Source organism: Pristis pectinata, chromosome 19, assembly GCF_009764475.1.
Source record: "Pristis pectinata isolate sPriPec2 chromosome 19, sPriPec2.1.pri, whole genome shotgun sequence".
Classification (NCBI taxonomy): Eukaryota; Metazoa; Chordata; class Chondrichthyes; order Rhinopristiformes; family Pristidae; genus Pristis; species Pristis pectinata.
Genome location: NC_067423.1, coordinates 35,719,263 through 35,740,276, shown reverse-complemented (window position 1 = coordinate 35,740,276; position 21,014 = coordinate 35,719,263). Strand labels below are relative to the sequence as shown.

At 43.7% G+C, this 21,014-nt stretch overlaps 2 protein-coding genes across 4 annotated transcripts in view; one reads left to right on the top strand and one right to left on the bottom strand.

The window, feature by feature from the left end:
* LOC127580469 (serine/threonine-protein kinase 33-like) overlaps positions 1-11,368 on the top strand; it is a 75,842-nt gene extending 64,474 nt beyond the window's left edge. Inside the window, exons 9-12 of the mRNA XM_052033993.1 lie at positions 1,634-1,746; positions 3,230-3,315; positions 5,403-5,582; positions 10,227-11,368. Coding sequence (XP_051889953.1) covers positions 1,634-1,746; positions 3,230-3,315; positions 5,403-5,582; positions 10,227-10,400 — 553 coding nt within the window. The 3' untranslated portion in view covers positions 10,401-11,368. The remainder of the gene's footprint in view (positions 1-1,633; positions 1,747-3,229; positions 3,316-5,402; positions 5,583-10,226) is intronic.
* Positions 11,369-13,082: 1,714 nt separating this feature from the next.
* Positions 13,083-21,014, bottom strand: part of arhgef39 (Rho guanine nucleotide exchange factor (GEF) 39) — a 61,462-nt gene continuing 53,530 nt past the window's right edge. For all 3 annotated transcript variants that reach the window (XM_052033886.1, XM_052033887.1, XM_052033888.1), the window contains 3 exons: positions 18,328-18,460; positions 18,054-18,151; positions 13,083-15,166 (listed from right to left, as the gene is read on the bottom strand). In XM_052033886.1, the coding sequence (XP_051889846.1) occupies positions 15,109-15,166; positions 18,054-18,151; positions 18,328-18,460 (289 nt within the window). In that variant the 3' untranslated portion in view covers positions 13,083-15,108. The remainder of the gene's footprint in view (positions 15,167-18,053; positions 18,152-18,327; positions 18,461-21,014) is intronic.

The following is a 21,014-nucleotide window of genomic DNA, read 5'->3' as shown; positions in this document are numbered from 1 at the left end:
AGCACAAGCTACCCTTACATCCATGAAAATAATAACTAAGCCTGTTGCAATCTCCTTGATACATAACTCTAGAGTATTAGAGAGATACAATGCAGAAATAGTCCTTCAGCCCACTGAGGCCACACCAACCATCAACCACCTATCATACATTAATCCCTTCTTTTTATTCTTCCAACATTCTCTTGATTCTACCATCCACCTACCACCAGGGGCAATTTACAGTGGCTAGTTAAGCTACCAACCCATACATCTTTGGGATGTGGGAGGAAATTGGAGCACCCAGAGGAAACCTAAGCGATCACAGGGAGAATGTGCAAACTCTACACAGACAGTAGCCAGAGCCAGGATTGAACCTGGGTCTCTGGCACTTTGAGGCTGTTGCTCTACTCTCTGCGCCACTGTGTCACTTGAGATGCCAGGTAGTGTGAAATTGGGATTCAAGGGCCAGGAAATTGGGAACGGCTAATTTTAGGGCAATAATAAGGCAAAATTCGGCTTTTCTGAATTCTTGCAAAATATGGTGAAGTTTGGAGGGCTTCATGCATAAGAGCCTGATAGAGGGCTTTAAAATTAAAAAAGGATGTTCACAAGGTAAATTTAGAGGTTTTCGTTTGAAATCCTGTCCAAAACTAAAACATGTGATAGTGACAAAGAGATGCAATACAGATTCTCCCTTGATTACTGATGCTCGATTTATGGACACCCTGTACAGATGAACGAGCGTTTGGGAGACCGGCGGGATGGATTTGCCGGCTGTTGCGGGGCTGCAGGCACCTTCTGCCTGGTGGGGACAAGGCGTTTCCACCTGCCTTCTCGCCCCGCCACCACCTCCCTCCCGAGCCACAACAATCGGGGCTGGGTCGAGCCGAGCGGACCTGGGAGCACTTACTCACTGACCGAGGGGTTGCTCTTCTTGCACCTGCTCCCTCTTCCATCACAGCTGTGATCATCTCTCTCTCTCTCTCTCTCTGTCTCTCTCTCACACACACACACGCCGTTTTTGTTCACTTCTGACTTAGGAACAGTTCTCAGGAACGGAACCCGGTCACGACCTGGGGATTCTCCGTAAGCAAGTCAGGGCCAATGATGAGAATGTGGCCTTTGCATGTGGGATAGCGTAGGCAAGTTAAAGGCAAAGAAATGTACGCGGATAGCATTAGATGAAGCAAGACTGTCGGAGACTCTTGGGAAGCATCTGCACAGAAGTACGCCAGTTCGTATATTTGAACTGCAAACATCAATATAATTTCAATGATCTGGAAATCTAATTAGTTCTAACTAATGGCAGCCAAGGGCTTGTAATCCTGTGCAACCACACGAACAAGAGTTTTACGCACCCGTGAGGAGGCTGCGATATTTTATGCCCACACTCACGAATGGCTTTGTTGATTGTCAGTGATACTAGGGACCTGCAATTAAAGTTGGATCAGGACTGTGTCACAGGTAGTTGTTTAATTTCCACTGCCAGGTTTCCACCTTGGAATTGGTTTTACCTCAAGGAAACAAATTAATCAAGATCTTTGACTTAACTCATTAGAGTGCCCAACTAACTACTGTGCCCCACATGTCAATAAAAATACTTTGAGCTAGTGGTGAAGGTAAAATAATAGGAATTCTTTATTTTGTTTTGTAGGCTGTGTGGTCAGGCTCCTTTTACAGCTGCAACATCAGAAAAACTGTATCAGGAAATCACAAAAGGAGAGCTGGATTTTTCTCACTCATCTCTGCAGTCACTTAGTGAGAGCGGTAAGATCCTTCAGTGCAAGGCTTTTCAAAGAAGCTCCATGCAACAATTCAGCCAAGGAGTGACCACACTGTTAGGATTTGTTACCAGTTTGGATGAAAGGTCTTTGACCCAAAACAGCTACATGGATTATGTGGGGAAATGTTGCCATTTACTGCAGAACTGTTGATAGTTCCTGGTGAAACTGCAGACAATTGCTGCATTGTTGCATGTCGCTTTACACTAGAGATTTCAGTGAGATTTCCTCATTAAGTGGTCAGTGACAGTGTTGCAGTGACGTAGCTGGTAGAGCTGCTGCCTCACGGCTCTAGTGGCCCAGATGCAATGTCTGTGTGGAGCTTCCATGTTCTCCCTACAACTGCGTGGGTTTCCTTTGGGTGCTCCAGTTTCCTCTGACATCCTAAAGATGTGCGGTTTGGTAGGTTAATCGGCTACTGTAAATGGTCCCTTGTGTGTAGGTGAATGGTAGGAACTCGGGGAGTTTATGGGAATGTGGGGAGAATAAAATGGGATTGGTATAGAATTAGTGTAAATGGGTGTTCATAGTCGGTGGTGACTCAGTGGGTTGAGAGGTCTGTTCCTGTTTTAGTCCCACCAAACATTGCAGGACATAATAACTAGTAAATGGTAATTGGTTTATTATTGTCACATGTATCGAGGTATAGTGAAAAACTATGCCATCCATACAGATCATTTCACAACATCAGTACATCAAAGGAGTACAAGGAAAAAGCAATTAGAGAGTGCAGAATTTAGTATTACAGTTACATAGAAAGTGCAGTGCAGGCAGACAATAAGGCACAAGGCTTTGACGAGGTCAATTGTGTGGTCAAAGGTCCATCTTATCATTGCAAGACGTCCGTTCAATTATCTCATAACAGCGGGATGGAAACTGTCCTTGAGCCTGGTGGTACATGCTTTTTGGCTTTTGAATCTCCTGCCCGATGGGAGGGGAGAGAGAAGGGAGAATGCCCAGGGTGGGTGGGGTCTTTGTTTATGCTGGCCCTTTTTCCAAGCAAGTGAGAAGTGCAGACAGAGACAATGGAGGGGAGGCTGGTTTCCGTGATGTGCTGAGCTGTGTCCTGTGGCCTAGGTGAGATACCATAAAGGCACAAGCTCTTTCTGCATACAGAAAGTATCTTTATTCCAAAGAGCAGATGGAAAGTCCAAGTTCCCTGTCAGAAAGGCAAAACAACTCTGAATAATCCTCCCAAGAACTTACCATGCGTGCAAGGCATGCAAGATGTCAAGTCCCTGATTATAGAATGCTTGACGTTTATATGAAGATGTTGAACAAGGAATGAATAGCTACACTGCTGGGTTTCCTGTGGGCCAACAATTCTTATAGCCATGTGATACCATTCAGTCAATCTTTGTTACAGTTCTACTGTCACACATGAAAGAATTGTTTTAATGTACTGGAGTTCTTCTGGAAATTTTGCACAACATGAATAATGCATTATATTTTGGATTTCATTTCAACAGGTCACTGTGTGTTAAAAGGCCTTCTAATAGTAGATCCAGCCCACAGAATGACAGCTAGTGAACTGCTAAATCACCATTGGATAACAGTGAGTGCTTATTAATACATAGTTTTGTAATACTAGGCTGACCATAGTGGACAAATGTGCTTTGCTTATTCAGCCATATATATTCAAGGAGGTATAACTGTGCAGGTTTTGCCTTTTTCATTTACAGTTACTATATATTTCCTTGTGATAATAGTGGGCCATTTCAGCTCATCGAGTCTATGCTGGCTCACAGGACAATGCTGTTCCCCACTAATTCACCCTGTAACCTATTTGCCCCACAGTCCCATCAACCTCCCCCCCCCCAGATTCTACCACTCACCTACCCACTAGGGGTAACTTACAGTGGCCAATTAACCTACTAACATGCACATCTTTGGGATCTGAGAAGAAATTGGTCACAGGGAGAACATGCAAACTACACACACACACAGCATCGGAGGTCAGGATTGAACCTGGGTCCCTTGGGCTGTGAGGCATCAGCTCGACAGGCTATGCCACCCACTCTGGTATCCTTACCATGTTCACAAGTTCCAATGTTGGTACACATGTGCCAATCCACGGAGGGACAGAATTAGTAGGGCTCAATCAATGCACTCCTCCAGCAAGTCGTCATTTGACTATGAAGAATGGTTCTGTGGACCGAACATCAAGTAAAGGCAACGCGTTACCTTGACAAATTATGGGGAAGTTGATCAAAGAGGATTACAGCATTACAGTTTTAAAAAATTAAAATCAAATTGATAATCATGTCTCTGTGTATTAGAACACTAAGGAATAATTCATTTTATAATATCTTGTTGGAGAGTGGTGGGAATTTTTAACAAGACCTTTCACCTCACATTGCTTTGCTTCCACTCTAGTACAAAAGCATTCGAGCTACAGGAAAACTCTGATAATCTGTTCGGAAATCCTGATGATGTGGCATCAGGCTGTCATGAGTCCAGATGTGAGCTGGGGTTCCAGAGTGTAAGTGATGGATGTAGTCAGAGCCAGGAGTTGAAAGTGTGGCCAAGACCAGGATCTGGATTTTGGACGGGTGTGCGCTCAGAGCGGGTATTGGGGTCCAGAACATGGGTAGGAATGTGACTGGAGCCAGGGGTTTGGAGTGTTTGTATAATTCCTGCTCCTTTTAAACTATCTGGGTTCACTACTGTGCAAGATGTTAAGAAAATTTAAATGAAACTATGTTAACGTATCAATAGGAAATAACATCCAATAGTTTGGAAAATCTGCTTGTGTAAAGTCCCAAAGGTGTTGGATTATTGGTGTTTTACTCAATATCAAATTTACTTAAACCTGGCTTAGAGTTTGGAGGAATGTTAGGTGATCCTCACTAAGGCAAGCAAGGTGCTGAGAGGAGAGAGGCCTGGAGATTATGATCTCAGGTGTTTAGTAGTGGAGGCAATGGTTTCAGGGTGGGGCATTCAGGCACTTAGATCTGAATTAAGGAGAAACACCTTTGTGGAGAGAGCTGGTGATGGACATTCAAGGCCGAGACTGAGATGATGGGAAGCCGAGAATGGACTTGAGGCACAGGATGAGCCCTGATCTTTTCAAAAGTTGCAACAGTCTCAAGAGCTCACACAGTTCTTTTACCGAGTACAGAAGAGCAGACAACAAACATTTTGACAAAGAGCTGGAGCTCTGTGTGAAATGCTGTTCAAAGAACTATCTGAACTTTTCATGATAAAATTTGATCCATTTGGTTAAGGTGGATATGGGTAGAAAACTCAAACACAAGTCAGGAGTTAAAGGGGTGGTGATTGGCAGGGAGAGTTCAGAGATCGGCAGGACTCATTATGGACTTGAATAGCCACATCAATACACAGGAGTGGAAAAGGTCACAGTCCAAATGGGCCACACACTATTCTCAAGAACACTTATTTTGCCTCATGGAGTCCAATGTTTAAACAAATAAAATGGCATATTTTATTAATATTTCCAAAGACATTGAAGATTTGGGTAATGTGTAGAAACCTGAATGTACTTGATAAGAGCATTTATACAAACGTACAGACGGGGGCTTTGCAGATCAACAGGTTGTCGTTGGTCCGTCTTTGCTTTTGTCAGCTCCATTCCATCAAGGAAAAGAGGATTTGGTGCAGTTTAATTTCTGTTGTTTTCAGGGAGATGCCAGTAAGAAAGAAAGACCCAAAAATGTATTGGAAATGATGAAACAATGGAATCTAGAAGCAAACAGCGAGGGTGAGGAAACGATTGAAGAGAATGGAGAGGATGAAGACAACTTAGCTTGTCCAGCAGCAGACACCAATGCCAATTTGAATCCTGATAAGCTTACAACAAAGGTATTTATTGTAAAGCACCATTAAAGAATGACTGGTATTTGCATTCACTTTTATGAAATGCCTTAAAGCCTCCCAGGTAAATTGAAAATGCAGTAACAAAGCTGGTTTATCTACACATAGGAAGAGTTCACAAAAGAAATGATTGGATCCATGTGTGGTTAAATTATTGGATTGACTGCCAGAGTTTAGACCAACAAATGTAATGACTGAAAAAATTTTAATTCAAGACATTGGATACAATCTGGAATTTTAAAACTTTTCATGTTAGCAGAAGCCAGATTCTTGAAAAATCTTGAGTCAATTAATGTCATTCATGGAAGGAAATCTGCCATCTTTATGGTTAGCGTAACGCTTCACAGCGCCAGCGACCCAGGTTCAATTCCGGCCGCTGTCTGTAAGGAGTTTGTATGTTCTCCCCGTGTCTGCGGGGGTCTCCTCCGGGTGCTCCGGTTTCCTCCCACGTTCCAAAGACGTACGGGTTAGGAAGTTGTGGGCATGATAAGTTGGCGCCGGAAGTGTAGCATCACTTGTGGGCTGCCCCCAGAACACTCCACGCAAACGATGCATTTCACTGTGTGTTTCGATGTACATGTCACTAATAAAGATCTGATCTATAAGTGACTCCAGACCCACCAATGTACTTTGCTCTCAACTACCTCCTCTACTCAGGGGCAATTACAGATGGACAATAAATGCCAGCAATAGACTCAGAGCATGGAAGCAGGCTTTTTAGTCCCTGACCATCAAACCCCATTTACACCCCCATTTTATACTCCCACATTCCCATCAACTGGCCCCAGATTCTACCAAGTCACCTACACTAGGGTGATTTGCAGTGGCCAATTATTGGCCACACTGCACCAAACTACACATCTTTGGGATGTGAGAGGAAACCAGAACACCCAGAGGAAACCCACGTGGTCACGGGGAGAACAAGCAAACTCCACACAGATAGCGCCGGTGGTCAGGATCGACCCAGGACACTGGGGCTACGAGACAGCGGCTTTACTAGCCGCCCCACTATGCCAACCCCCTCCCCACATCCCATGAGTGAATAAATAAAAATAAAAGTAGATCAGGGATAAAGAGGTCAGGAATAAGAGGACACTAGACAACTGGGCTTCTTTTGAACAGTAGATAGGATATTGAAAGGGATCTGAAAGAGGCATATAAAATTATGGGATTCTTTAAATAACTACCTTAAAGATAAGCTACTTCCACTTGTGTATGAGTGAGGAGCTAGAGGGCAGAATCTACCACCAAAAGTTACAACTGGTATCAGTACCAGACTGCTGATTCACTGTCACCCATTTTTTGTCGGGTACAAAACTACCCCCATGTAGAAGTTTGACTTCTTTTTGCAGGTGGCTACCAGAACATAGATCACCCTCTCGGAATTAATGGAGAAAACTCCAGAATTACGCTTCAAAAGGCAAATGAAGGAAAAACAAAGGAAGGGGAAATAAAATGAGGTGAAGACCTTTACAGAGCTGGCCGAGGGGTGTGGGACAAACATTTCGGTGACCTGCTATGATCCCGTGCAGTTGAGTCCCGATGTTATGGAGAAATACGTCATAAATTCTGCAAGAACCTAAGAGTGGTTGAAATATCCAGGCCTGGGCTGATAGGTGGCAAGTAACATTTGCACCAGACAAGTGCCAAGGAATGGCCATATCCAACAAAAACAAATCTATCTATCAGCCCCTGACATTCAATAGGATTACCAACACTGAATCCACCAATAGCAATATCATTGGGGTTACCATTGATCAGTAACTGAACCAGAGTAGTCATAAGCAGTGGGTCAGACATAGGCTAGGAATCCTGCAGTGATTCACCTCCTCATCTCCTACAAAGCTCAGGCCAGGAGTGTAATGGAACACTCTCCACTTGCCTGGATGAGTGCAGCTTCAACAACACTCGATATGCTCGACACCATACAGGACATAGCAACCCGTTATGATAGGCATCCCATCCACAACCATACACCCAACTCTACCACTGATGCACAGTAGCAGCAGTTTGTACCATCCACAGCATGCACGAGACCCCTTAGACAGCACCTTCCAAACCCACAATCTCTACCAGCTGGAAGGAAAAGGCAGCACCACCACTTGGAAGTTGACATCCAAGCCACACACCATCCTGACTTGGAAATATATTGCTGTTCTTTCACCATCACTGGGTCAAACTCCTGGAACTTCCTTCCAAATAGCATCGTGGGTATACCCACACCACACCACCACCTTCTCAAGGGCAATTAAATGCTGGCTCAGCCTGAGAAGTCCGCATCCCTTGGATGAATTAATAAAAGTGCAGACATCTCCATCACACAGGGTTGTTGTGATAAAGAACAGAGAGGAATCGAAGAGGATGGCAGACAGATACGAGGGGGAAAGGAGTGAGAATTAAACATATAAGATGCGCAGAAGTTTGTTCAGAATATAAACACAGGTTTTGACCCATTGGCCAAATGAACAGTGTAAACTGAAATAAAAACAGCTCATCACTATGGCAACCCTGGCTTCAGTCTAACAGAGGAGATATTCACTTTGTCCCATCCATCCCTCCCCCAACGTAAGTCCAATTGTTTTCTCTTTCCCAGTTCTGATGAAGGATCTTTGACCTGAAACATCAACTGCTCCTTTCTCCACAGATGCTGCCTGACCTGCTGTGTGTTTCCAGCATTTTCTGTTTTTATTTCAGACTTACAACACCTGCAGGATTTGCAATCCTGCAATCCTGTATTGCAGGATTGGCTGCCAATACAGGTAGGGATGCAGAAATTGACTTTACCTTTGATTAAAGGATTAACCCAGGAAAGAAAATGTCCCTGTCCAGATACACATGGTGCTAAGTGTTACTGTGAAACAAATGCAGGAATGTAACTTGCCTAGAGTTTCCACTCTGCATGTTGAATATAATCAGTGCATTAAATGGAGCATTATAATTGAAGGGAATCTTTGATGGCAGATTCATATTAGGATTAAAAATGTTACTTCTGCAGTTAAGCGTAGGAAGAAAATATATCCACAGTTTGCCTGTTTAGTGTAATCCTTTTATAAGCTGTCTTTTTATTCAAGTAGTTAGAATTTTCATATTGTGCTATTACATGGAACCCAATTGTTTCTGTGTTGGCAAGGCTCAGTGTTGGTCGGTAGCTTCTCATGTGATTTACAATTGAGCACAGATCGTACTGTCCAGCACTGTTGCATCCAGCACATCTTTGCAGGCATGTTGGACTGAATAGCCTTCTTCTGACTAAATCAATGCATGATCTCTACCGCTGGACAAAATTGGAAGTTCCTTTAATGAATGGGAATTTTTAAAAAAATATTCCTTACGAGTTCTGCTGACCGGACTCTGAGCCGAAATATTAACTCTGTTTCTCTTTCCACAGATGCTGACCGACCTGATGAGTGTTTCCAGCATTTTCTGTTTCGATTTCAGATTTGCAGCAGCCGCAGTTTTTATTTTCAACACTCACCTAACCAATGATGGTTTGATTTTACAAATTGTTCACTTCATTTAAATTCCACAGCTACTGTGTGGCTTTGAAGTCAGGACCTCGGATTAGTTCAGAACTCTGGATTGCTGAACCACTGCGCCACCGCCACACCCAACAGTGGTGGATTCACCACCCCGAGGTCTGGCATCCAAAGGATAGAAATAAGCTTGGGATGGCGCCAGAGACAAAACAAAATGAGCGGTTAGATGATTCATCTGGTTCAGTAATGACTCTAAGAATGAAAAGTGTCAGCCCGATTTCATGAAACGCACTGAAGTCTGCAAGACCAAGTGCAGACTAGGCCCCACTTTGCCGAGCATCTGTGCTGTCCGCCATGGCCTTCTGGAGCTCCCAGTTGCCAGCCATTTTAATTCCCCTCCCCATTCCCACACTGACCTGTCTGTCCTCAGCCTCCTCCACTGACTGGGTGAGGCTAAATGCAAACTAGAGGAACAGCACCTCACATTCTGCCTGGGTAGTCTACAATCCAACGGCATGAACATTGAATTCTCCAGTTTCAGGTAAACTGCTCCCTCTCTGTCCCTTTTCTCTCTTACCCTTACCCAAATCCTCCTGCATTCACCAGTTCTCCATCACCGTTTCTTTCCCCTCCTCCATCTAAACCATCACCCACACTGGGTCTCCTCCCGCTACAGTTCCCATCTGCACATCCCCACCTCCATTATTTGGTTCCATGCTCCACCTTCCTTTCCTATCAGATCCCATCATCTGCAGCCCTTTGTTGCCTCCATTCGTCACCTCCTGGCTTCTGTTGCTACTTTCACTATTCCCCCTTCCTATCTGCCTATCACCCCCCTCACCTGCCAGCTCTTGCTCCGCCCCTTCCCCTCACCTCTCTATACTGGCCATCTCCCCTCTATCTTTCAGTCCAGATGAAGGGCCTCGACCCGAAATGTCGGCTGTCCGTTTCCCTCCATAGATGCTCCCTGACCTGCTGAGTTCCTCCAGCGTCTTGTTTGTCGAAGTCTGGATTCAGTGTGGTCGTTTCTAAAGCCTTTCGGGCAGAAGCTACAATCCAGAGTTCTGGGTCAGTTTTATTTTTGAAAAAAGTTGGAAGATGTTTAAGAACTTGAGCAATAAATTTTTATAGAGGTTTGTGTGGTTTTTGTGTTTAGTCAACAGGCCCAAGGCAGAAGCGTTATTCCTTCGACAGCTCGCCACTGCACACTGCTTCAGGATCTAAACAGGCTCCACAGTTAAGTAGAAAAGGACGGAGGAAGTCTGAATCTGCAGCAAATTCAAGAATATTTAACAAAGTAAACACCCACCATACTCTGCTTAAAAGATAACCCCTTACCAAGGAAACCTATCATCTAACACCAGGGTGCCAGAGTTAAAGCCATTGCACAAAATGGAACAATTTTTCAGCATCAAATCAATTGTCAACACTCATCTTCCTTGTTAAATTATTTACCTGGAGTGTCATTCTACAAAACAGTGTCAGCTTTTCACCTCCAGAATTTGCCAACTTTTCCTAACAGAGGGATAAAACTGGGTCCCACCCCTTTAAGAAATGCAGTCTCTTGTGATCACAATCTGTATGGGTCGTGCCCATGGTTTCTTTTAAATGAACCTGCCTCAGCTGATATTAATCCCAAATCTTCTTGCTGTTTGAAAACCGTCCAAATTTTTACCCACGAACCAGAAAAACCACACAGCTGTGGAAATCTGAGGTTTTAAAAGAGAGTTTAAATTTTAAACAGTGACTGATTATTCTGCCAAATGTTCTAGCTTTTGTTTCAAATTAGCCTGTCGGAGAGGGGAGCCTTTAAAAAGCTTCTCACCTCCTGCTTCATAGGTTTAGTCTATGACATCTCAGCGTGGGTTTGCTCTGGCATGGCACCGTCTCCAGTCACTGTAATTGGCTGATTCTCTATTGATCTCACCAGCTGCCAGTTTATCCCAGCTCTCTAAAATCTGTGCGACTTTTCCATGTGCAAGCCCTGCTTGAGACACAGCATGAGGCCTCTGTTCAACCCAAAGAATAGTTACTCCTTTTTAACAACTTGGCTTCTTATTTTGGAAAGCAACTGTTCAATGTAAGAATGTTTTATTTACTGTTAATCTTCGTTGACGTCCAAATTCTTATCACACTTAAGTATTTGACATCCTGAAAGTATGCTTCATTTAGGACAAAAATGTGAATTTATCTGCAATTGTGCAGTGAACAGCACAGAGTGGGAAAAATATCACAATTAAATGGATGAGAAATGAAAGTTTATCGTTCAGTTTTTGCTTTAAAAAGAGCCTAATTACATTTCCGACACGGAAACAGACTGCATGTTATTTGCATGATTGAATTTTTCACCTACATGTTGCAAGGTTAATGTTGAAAGGAAAACAGGCAAAGAGGGAAGTACGATAATGATGTAAACAGCACTTCATAACTTTACATGAACAGAAAAGGAGCATTGGAAGACCATTCTGCCCCTCATGTCTGCTCCGCCATTCAGTAGGATCGTTGCTAATCTTCTACCTCAGTGGCATTTCCTACACCAACCTGTATCCTACCACTCCCTTAAATTGGTCTTGAATATACTCAACAACCGAGCCTCCACAGCCCTCCTGGGCCTAAAGTTCCAAAGATTCACTCTCCTCCAGGTGAAGAATTTTTTTCTCATCTCAGTCCCGAATGGCTGACCCCTCATTCTGAGATTGAGAGCCCTGGTCCTCGACACCCCAGCCAAGGGAAGCATCACCGCTGCATCTATCCGGTCCAACTCTTTTGGATTTTTCATATTTGATGCAATCATCTCTTCCTCTAAATTCAAGACAGCATGGGCCCAATCTGCTTAACCTCTCCTCATACAACAAAACCAGTCTGGTGAACCTTTGCTGCACTCTTTATGTTGCAAGTAAATCCTTCCTTAGGTGGGGAGACCAGACTTGTAAACCATTTTTCAGATGCAGACTTACCAGGGCCATATACACTGGAGTGAAACATCTCCACTGTTGTACTCAAATCCTCTTGCAATAAAGATTAGCATACTGTTTGCCTTCCTTAATCTTGCTGTACATTCATGTTAATTCAGTAGCTTGCAATTAGGACACTAACATCTTTCACTCATTCATCATTTTCAGTTTGACACAAAATTCTTAACACCCATGTTAGCTTTCTAACTCGTACATCTTTGGAATGTGGGAGGAAACCGGAGCACTCGGAGGAAACCCACACAGTCACGGGGAGAACATACAAATTCCTTAAGACAGCGGCAGGAATTGAACACTGATCACTGGTGCTGTAACAACGTTACGCTAACTGCTACACTACCGTGCCACCCCTTGGACCTGGTTTTTTTTGGGTCGTAGAACCATAGAGATATATAGCATAGGAACAGGCCCTTCACCTCCTCATCGGCACTGAACATCACTCATTTTACACCAATCCTGCATTTGTCCCATTTTTTTATTCCACCCACATTCTCTTCAACGCCCCCCCCCCCCTTAGATTCTACCACTCATCTACACACGAGGGGCAATTGACAGTGTTCACTTATCCTACCAACCTGCACATCTTTAGGATGTGGGGAGAAACTGCAGCAAACGCACATGGTCACAGGGAAAACACACAAGCTCCACGCAGAGAGGTCCAGAGGTCAGGATTGAACACAGGTCTCTGGTGAAAATAATTAAAAATCTCACTGATAAAAAAATATGCGGCATTTTCTGAAGGCGGTTGGCAGTCCAGTCTTTTGTAGATTTCTTCCTTATTGACAGTATGTACGTGATAGCAAGCTTGCTTTGCTTTCCTACTCCCTCACCACTACCTTCTTCTTTTGCTTAGGGACATTGCCCTTTCTCCAAGCAGCCTGACCTCAACTAGAAATCTACTGTGTTGGAGGCTGCAGGCATTAACCTACATCCCATTCATGGTTGCAATCACCCTGACTTCATGACACTGCTCATCTGACAACCATTTTTGCAGTCATATTTGATTGTACAGCAAAAAAAACAGAAGATTGGAATGCATTTCAAAGAAAGAAATTTATGCGCAAGATTTAATAATAATATAAATAGTTTGACACAAAACTTTCATGCAACTTCATTCTGATTTAGTTTGCAATAGAGGCAGTAACATTTCATGTTCACAATTGTCCTAGAAACTGTGGCATCATTCAAAGCAGTTTTGCAATCTTCATTGCAAACCAATTTGTGCAACTTAAAGCTAACCCTAACCAGTATTTTTCGTGAAGTTTTATTTAAACATTGATTCTACGACATGTTCAAAATAAAAAGTGCGAGTTAAGCGAATATGCCTGAAAGGAGCTGCAGATCTTCTTAAAAATAACATGTCTGGTCACCAGATACTTTTAACAGAGATTATATTTTTGTTTGAAGAGATGGGGGGAGGGGGGGAATTATCAAAAGCTTCAAACATTTTTTTAAGAAATAACTGACAGTGCAGCCAAAATTGGCCAATATCTAACAAAACCACTCAGCAAGACCACTGAAGATTTTTTTCCTTCATGTTCCCTGCAAACAAAAAATCATTTTAATTTCACATTTCTTTAAACAAATAAGACACTGAGTAAAATAAGGGTGATTTATGGAGCATTTCAAATTTTCTCTAATATTCTCCCCACCCCAATTCCTGAAAGCACAGAAGCTCACAACTTGGCAAGCTGTATTTCGAGTGGCATTCAGAATGAAGGATTGAGCTCATATGTTGCTAAGATGTAGCATTCCCAGCCTAATGATTATAAAATATCTGAAGAAATCTCTTATTCATTACCCCGTACCACAAATTAATAGCCATTTTGGTAATGACCAAGTAAGGAACATTAAGCAATTAGCACCAATATAATCAGTGGTGATCTATAATTGAGGAGGCAGCATTAAAGCATTAATTAAAACTTGTTCCTTGTTTGAGGTGGATCTGTCCTGGCTTGTAATGTGAGCATTCAGGGTCTGCTCATTAAATAATAATGTATTTGGCATTTTCAATGGCACAAGTATCATACTGGCTTAATCAAAATCACTATTGCATGCACTTTGATTAGATTCTAAACTGATCATTTGCATGGGTATATGTCTGGGAATTCAATGACAATTTAAATTGCTTTCAACAAGGGTATATTTCTTTTTGGTGTGCCATGAGTGCAAGATCAAGGTATTTAGATGTTCACAAAGCATCTGTAATTTGAAGACAAATTAGTCTTGATGTACTCTATGTTAACAAATTTCTGGCTATCAACAATGGCTCCTTACCAAAAGTTCAAAGGTGGGAGCAATTGCAGGTTACTGTTTGGGAACTTACCTACTTAAAATTGCAAGTATCAGCACCATCTTTCAGCTCAAATCTCAAACTCAAATTCCAATACAGAGCTCATTTCTGATCAGCTTTAAAAGTCCTTCTATTCATGCCAAACACTTGCTGCCTCCCTTCACGGCAATGCGTCACCATCACATAATGTCCTTTACATAAACGATATCAAACTGTGCTTGTAATTGTGCTAATCCAACTCAACATTCAACTTCCTGTTAACATGCAATGGCTCAAATTGCTCACACCAAACAACTTCTGTGTTTTCATTTGGAATATATCCACTGATATAGCAGTGGTACTAAGAACAGCTTTTTCCCAACCTCCAGGTCCATGAAATTCAAACAACAAACCATGAGGGAATCTATAGGACTGAACTGCTTGTGGTTCAAAGCTAAATCTGCTGGGATTCATAATGGAATAGGTAGCTAATATTAAAACCAGCATTAACACCAACTGCAAGGTTGATTCTTCTCTCCCCGCAGAAGATACCTTGTTGAAGCACTGGCATTATACAGCAGGAATCAGACACTGAGCCACATCAGGAAACCTTCTGGGCTTGTACATTTCAAGTGTACCATCTTCTGTCGGTTTGGACAATGAGGCAGCCAGGTACAAATCAGCAGTTCACGTTTTGAATCAAGGTGTGTTACAAGCCTTCTTCATTCCGCATAAAGAAGATGAGCTTGAACGTACCATGCTTGGAGTCCAGTCCTTCCTGACCCATGGAAATTTTACAGAATGATACAACTGATACCTGTCTGTTCCACACTGGGGCCAGTCTCATCGTGCCTGGAAAAATCAATAGTTTCTTCTAAACAAATGTGCTAATAACAGAGGAGCTAAACAACGTTCTAAAACAGAAGGCATTGCAAAGATCGGTCACAAACAATAAATCACAATTTTTATCCGGCTGTCCTTTACGCAACACAGCCTTCGCCCGAGAACCATTTATGGTCATGCATTCCAGCTTGACCAGCCCCCAATGTGTAAAAAGGCCTTTAATTTCCACCCCCACCTCAGTTCCAGTGAGGATCCTAAATCTGACCCCAGCATGAGTTACAGAATAAAGTACAGGCCGCCAACTCGAGGATTTCCACATCACTTTTACAAACAGAAATACTCCTTGTAAAACCATGCTGGTGATGCATTAAACTCCATGTCACTCCTTACCGCACCCTCTACCCAGTCCCGTGCAATTGTTGACCATGCAGTTTCAATTGGACACTAATAAAAACAGCTGCCAGGGATGGTAGTGGAAGCAGATAAGATAGAGGTGTTTGAGAGGCTCTTAGAGAGGCACCTGGAGGCGCAGAGGATGGAGGGATATGGACCACGTGCAGGCAGAAGGGATTAGGTGTCAATAGCTTAATTAGCTCGGCACAACATCGTGGGCCCAAGGGCCTGTTCCTGTGCTGTACTGTCCTGTGTTCTATGTCAAGAAGCTTGAAAGATGGCTCTACTTCTTTTCACCCATTTTCCTTCCCTCTTGGAGGTACTGATTTTTTCGTTATACATTCGCAGGCAGCCAGCGTTGATTTCCAACCCCAACTGTTCTTCAGGTGGTGTGTGATGGAGGCACTCCCGAGTTTTGGTTCAGGAGTTCTTGGATCTTCAGCCAGCAAGGAAGAAGTAGTGATGTATTTCCATTTCTTGGTTGACCAACGTGATAGAATTTGTGGGTTTAGGAAGCATGGTGAAAACAGCCTTGGCAAGTAACAGGCGGTGGGTGGATGATTGATCAATGGATGGTCAATCAAGAACCAGGGCACCAATACAGTGGTGCAATGGATTAATGGCACTGGGTCGGATCATCCTGGATCCAGACCACTACCCGGACTCATCACCCATCTACCCTGCTGCCACACTTGCTTCCACTGGATGCAGAGCGCTGGTGAACTGACCACATCATTGAGGAGCATCTAGCAAAGTGGAGTGGATTCAGAGGGAAGGAGAAACAGAGACAGAAAATGCCACAAACACTCAGTAGGTCAGGTATCATCTACAGAAAGAGAAACAGAGTTAACCTTTTGGGTCAGAGACCAGTTAACTGTTTCTCTTCCCACAGATACTTCCTGACTGCACCCCCACTCCCTCGCATGATTGTTTCAAGTATTTTGTTTTTATTTCAGATTTTCAGCATCTGTGGGTTTTTTTAAAAAAAAGTTTAGAGCGAAGTTGACCTCTGATAGCACATCCTCGAAGCCTGGCGCCCCTCAGAGCGCCATGATTGTTTTTGACAGGGACACAGTAGAACATGTTCAAAAAGATCTGAATAATGACAAATAAAAATGATTACAAAAAAATAAAATAATAAATTTAATTACAGACACCTTAATGTTTTCAATTATAAGCAAAATAACTCAAACACTAATTACTTCCATGGTGTCGATGACCCCAGTTCAACGAATGGGGTCCTGTCTGTCTGCTGGCCTTGGCGTATGTAAAGCTGATGTGCACCCAGCCACTCTCCTCCGCAGGTCAGTGCTCCACTCCTGGGCAAGTCCAGCAGTGGAGCAGGAAGTTGGACTCACTTGCGCCTACTCTTCAGCTCCAAGAAGAGTTCCAAGATTTCCATGGTTCTGGATCAGTGTCCAACTGAAACTGCATGGTCAGCAATTGCACAGGAGTGTGGTGAGGGTGAGGTAAGGAGTGACGTGGAGTTTAATGCATCACCGCTGTGGATTTACACAGAACGTTTGTGAAAGTGATGTGGAAATCCTTGAGTTGGCAGTCTGTACTTCATTCTGTAACTCGTGCTGGGGTCACATTTGGAACTCGGGAGGGGGTGGAAATTAAAGGCCTTTTACACGTTGGGGCTGCCTGGAATGCTTGACCATAAATAGAACCATAGAACAATACAGGACCTTCAGCCCACCATGTTGTGCCAACCTTCGAACCTTCAAAGACTATCTAACCCCTCCTCCCACATATCCCTCCATCCTAAATTCCTCCATATGCTTATCTTGGTTATAAATGGTTCCCGGGCAAAGGCAGTGTTGCATAAAGGATGGCTGGATAAAAAGAAACTTACACAGGAAGGGAAAGAAAAAGTGTGGAGAGGCAATGCAGTGGGATGGGGAGCTAGCATGTAACAGTGGGCTCATGAGCTTTTTCTGTGCTGCCAGATCCACAGGGTCGGATTTCCACAGGGATTCTCTTGGTTACATCCCTGAACTCGCACTGACGGCCTACACTTGTAGCCTACACCTCAGGACACTTGTAGCCTACACCTCAGGGCTTCTGCGACTCTTCTTCCAAAGTTAAACAAAGGGGCAGGAGGGACTATGGAAATTCACTGCCTGCAGCAATCTATACAATGTACTTGGCCAAGGGCGGGAAACACTGGTGCTTCTGAGGTGATGACAGGTCTGGCTTGGCTGGTGGACCAACACATTTTGCAGCATCTGGGAGGAAGTCGTTGCATTGACTGATTTAAGATATGACCTGTTCCAACAGTCTTAAATAACAAGTCAAATTCAGATGTGTGTACTTTGGAGCCACCTTGTGGAAATATCAGCAAAGTACAGGATAGTATTTAACTATTTAAAATTCGATATAACCTTTTGACCAAAGGAGGTTGTTTTAAGTTCAATGCATGTCCGATCCAGGGTCAGTGGGATAGTCCTGAAGTTCAAATCAGTGCAAAGGCACAAATAAAGGAGTGGTATAGGATTACCTCACAGTGGGGTTTGGCATCAGCTTAATTCGCTTTGCTTCTGTCCAGTCATTCTTGGTATGACTGTTTGTGCTTGGATCTGCCAGTGGTTGATCACTCTGTCAGGAGATTGGAACAGGAACGGAGGGAGGTGTGAGTTAATACGGTAGTTGTAATACCACAACATCCCTATTGTTCAATCATTCGCATGCACCCTTCATAACTGAGCTTATAAAGCCACCCCATGGTGGTGGGGACTTCGGAGTCTCCTTCATCTCCAGGAATAAATTCTTACCAAGTATCTCTTGCTGCCAGCTTTAGGGGTAGTTGAGTCGGTATTTATCTGAGTTGAGTTTTCAGCCGACCGTAATGGTCTTCTTGCTAGATTGTCCTTCCTCTGGATGACAGCGGACCGGGATCGCAACTGTCTGTGGCAGTACAAAGTTCAAACAAAAAACTTTATTTGGTAATCAGTTGCATTTCTCCTGTATCACACATACTCCCGGAACCCAGAGAGGCCGAGGTCAGCGGCTGAGGCTGCACCAAGAACAGGCTCCCACCATGTCTGGTTTGGGCATTGTTCTCGCAATATTTGCCTTCACTCTGATGAACAAAATTCAAACCCAACTCACAAACAGTGCAAGATTCACAGACTGGCCTCCAAAATGGGTCGTGACTACCAGCCGGACAGAGAACATGCAACAAGGGCATTCTCGAAGTCTCCTTAGGGGAAAAAGCCCAACATCCTCACCCACTTGTGGGAAGTCCTGACTAGTGACCATATAGAACGGAGACAAGCAGCAATCAGTCTGGACTCGCAGTGGTGGTATTGCGAGCATCTGGCTGTCTCAAAGTCACAATGCCACCAAGGTAAAATCAAAGCTGTGGGCTTTTTTTTAAATTTTTTGCGATAAAAAGAAAAGAATTTACTCACAATGTCTAGTACCACGTTCAAGAGCACTGTGCTATTGGACTAGTAATCCAGAGAAACAAGCTTAAATCCTACCGCAGGAGTCTGAAAATTTTACTTCCATTTGGAAATGAAAAAACAGTCGGAGCCGGTTTCAAACAGAAGAGGGAGGATGCAATAGTCAGATCATCGCAAAAACCTAACAGGCTCAGTGGCAAGTTATTGTATGCACAACTCTTTTTTCACATCAATGCTTCTGGTTCTTAACTGTCCTCTGGAATGACCGGGCAAGTCACTTCATTGTACAAAATCACCAGACAGCAGTAACAACAAAGTAGAGAGGGACAAGGTACGTCCACACCCGAAAACTTAAGAAAGAACTGGAGACACAAGAGACTGCAGATGCTGGAATCTGGAGCAACAAACAATCTGCTGGAGGAACTCAGAAGGTTGAGCAGCATCTGTTGGAGAAAAGGAACTGTCGAAGTTTCAGGTCAAAAACCTGATTCGGGCAGTCCTGAGGCAGAGTTTTGACTCCAAACGTCGACAATTCCTCTCCCTTCACAGATACTGCTTGACCCACTGAGTTCCTCCCACCAGATTGTTTGAAGAACTCGCTCGGCTTTCCATCTTGTGGAATGACATTTTGGGAATTTGCCTGCATTCACTTGCTGAGGAAGTTCGAGCAATGAGGCCCATTGGGGGTGACCAAGATCAAGCTTACCTCAGAGCCAGAAGACCAGGACGTGTGGTGGGGGAAGATCTCCCTTTGAGTGGTGCTCCTTGTGGCATGAGGCAATTGCGTTCAATTAACTGAGGGGCTGACCATCTAGGACTGAGGCAAGAAACTTCTTCACCCAGAAGATGGCGAATCGTTGACATTTTCTATCCAAAAGGTCTGCAGACACTCAGTTGCTGTACACTCAATACGGAGATGGATAGATTTTTGGATGTCAAGGGATGTGGCATAGAAAAGTAGCACCATGGTGAAACATCAGCTGTGACCTCACTGAGTGATAGAACAGCCATGAGGTGCCAAATGGTCTATTCTTGCTTCTGTTTCTTACGTTCTAATGATGATGCATCTTCGTTAAAAATGGGAGTTTTATATTCTTTACCTCCATTCAATAACGTACGTCCTTCCTCAAAAGTAAAAGTAAAAATAAAGATAGCAGCCTGACCTGCTGAGTATTTGCAGCATTTTCTGTTTTTATTTTAGATTTCCAGCACCTGCAATTTTTTTTAAACTTATCGTTCCTCGATAAGCTTTCAAAACTCCAATACGAAAAAGAAAAAGAGAGAAAATAGACAATCATATTAAGAGAACTTCCCAGATGATAGAGTAAATGAGAGGAAATTATAGAAGTACTCTGTGCACTGCCATGCAAGTGATGTCACAGCAAGCACCAAAACAAGGTCATGGCCAGCGGGAAATGGCCAATCCGATTTTCCCCACGTAATTACTCCACACACATCTTTCACGATGAATTCCCTTTGGAGTTGGGAGTCAGTAAGGAGGGAAACGAGGAACCTAGATTCACACCAGCGGCAAGGTGAAAGACTGGTCCTTGGAAGAATTGGATGAGAGAGAAACCAGGACACCAGAACTCTTGATTCACAGTCACAAAGCACGACTATGCTGACACTGTTCTAAAGTCCAAGCTTGTGGAACCATGTTCTGGGAATCTGACTGCACTTGCTTGTGCAGGCGTCACAGGGGAGCACCATAACACAGTGGGCAGAGACCCTCAAGGCAAGCACACCACAGGATCACCAGGCCAGCTCCTGCAACACTTGGTGGGATTCTCCCTATCAGCGCAAGACTGAGTAATCAAATAACTCAAAATAAGGTTGCCAATAGTAGTTAGGAGCTACTGTTAAGAATATCAACACAAGTTTGTGTTATGATTCTAACACCAAAGGGACTGGCCATCTTAGACCCAGTATATTATTCTGTCTGAAGCACGGTGGCCTCTATGAGCTGGGGAGGTGGGGGCAGTGGAAGTTGGAAGTTGGGGGGGGGGGGGGGGGGGGGGGGCGGGTGGGGTGTATTGATGCGGACAATCCTGAAG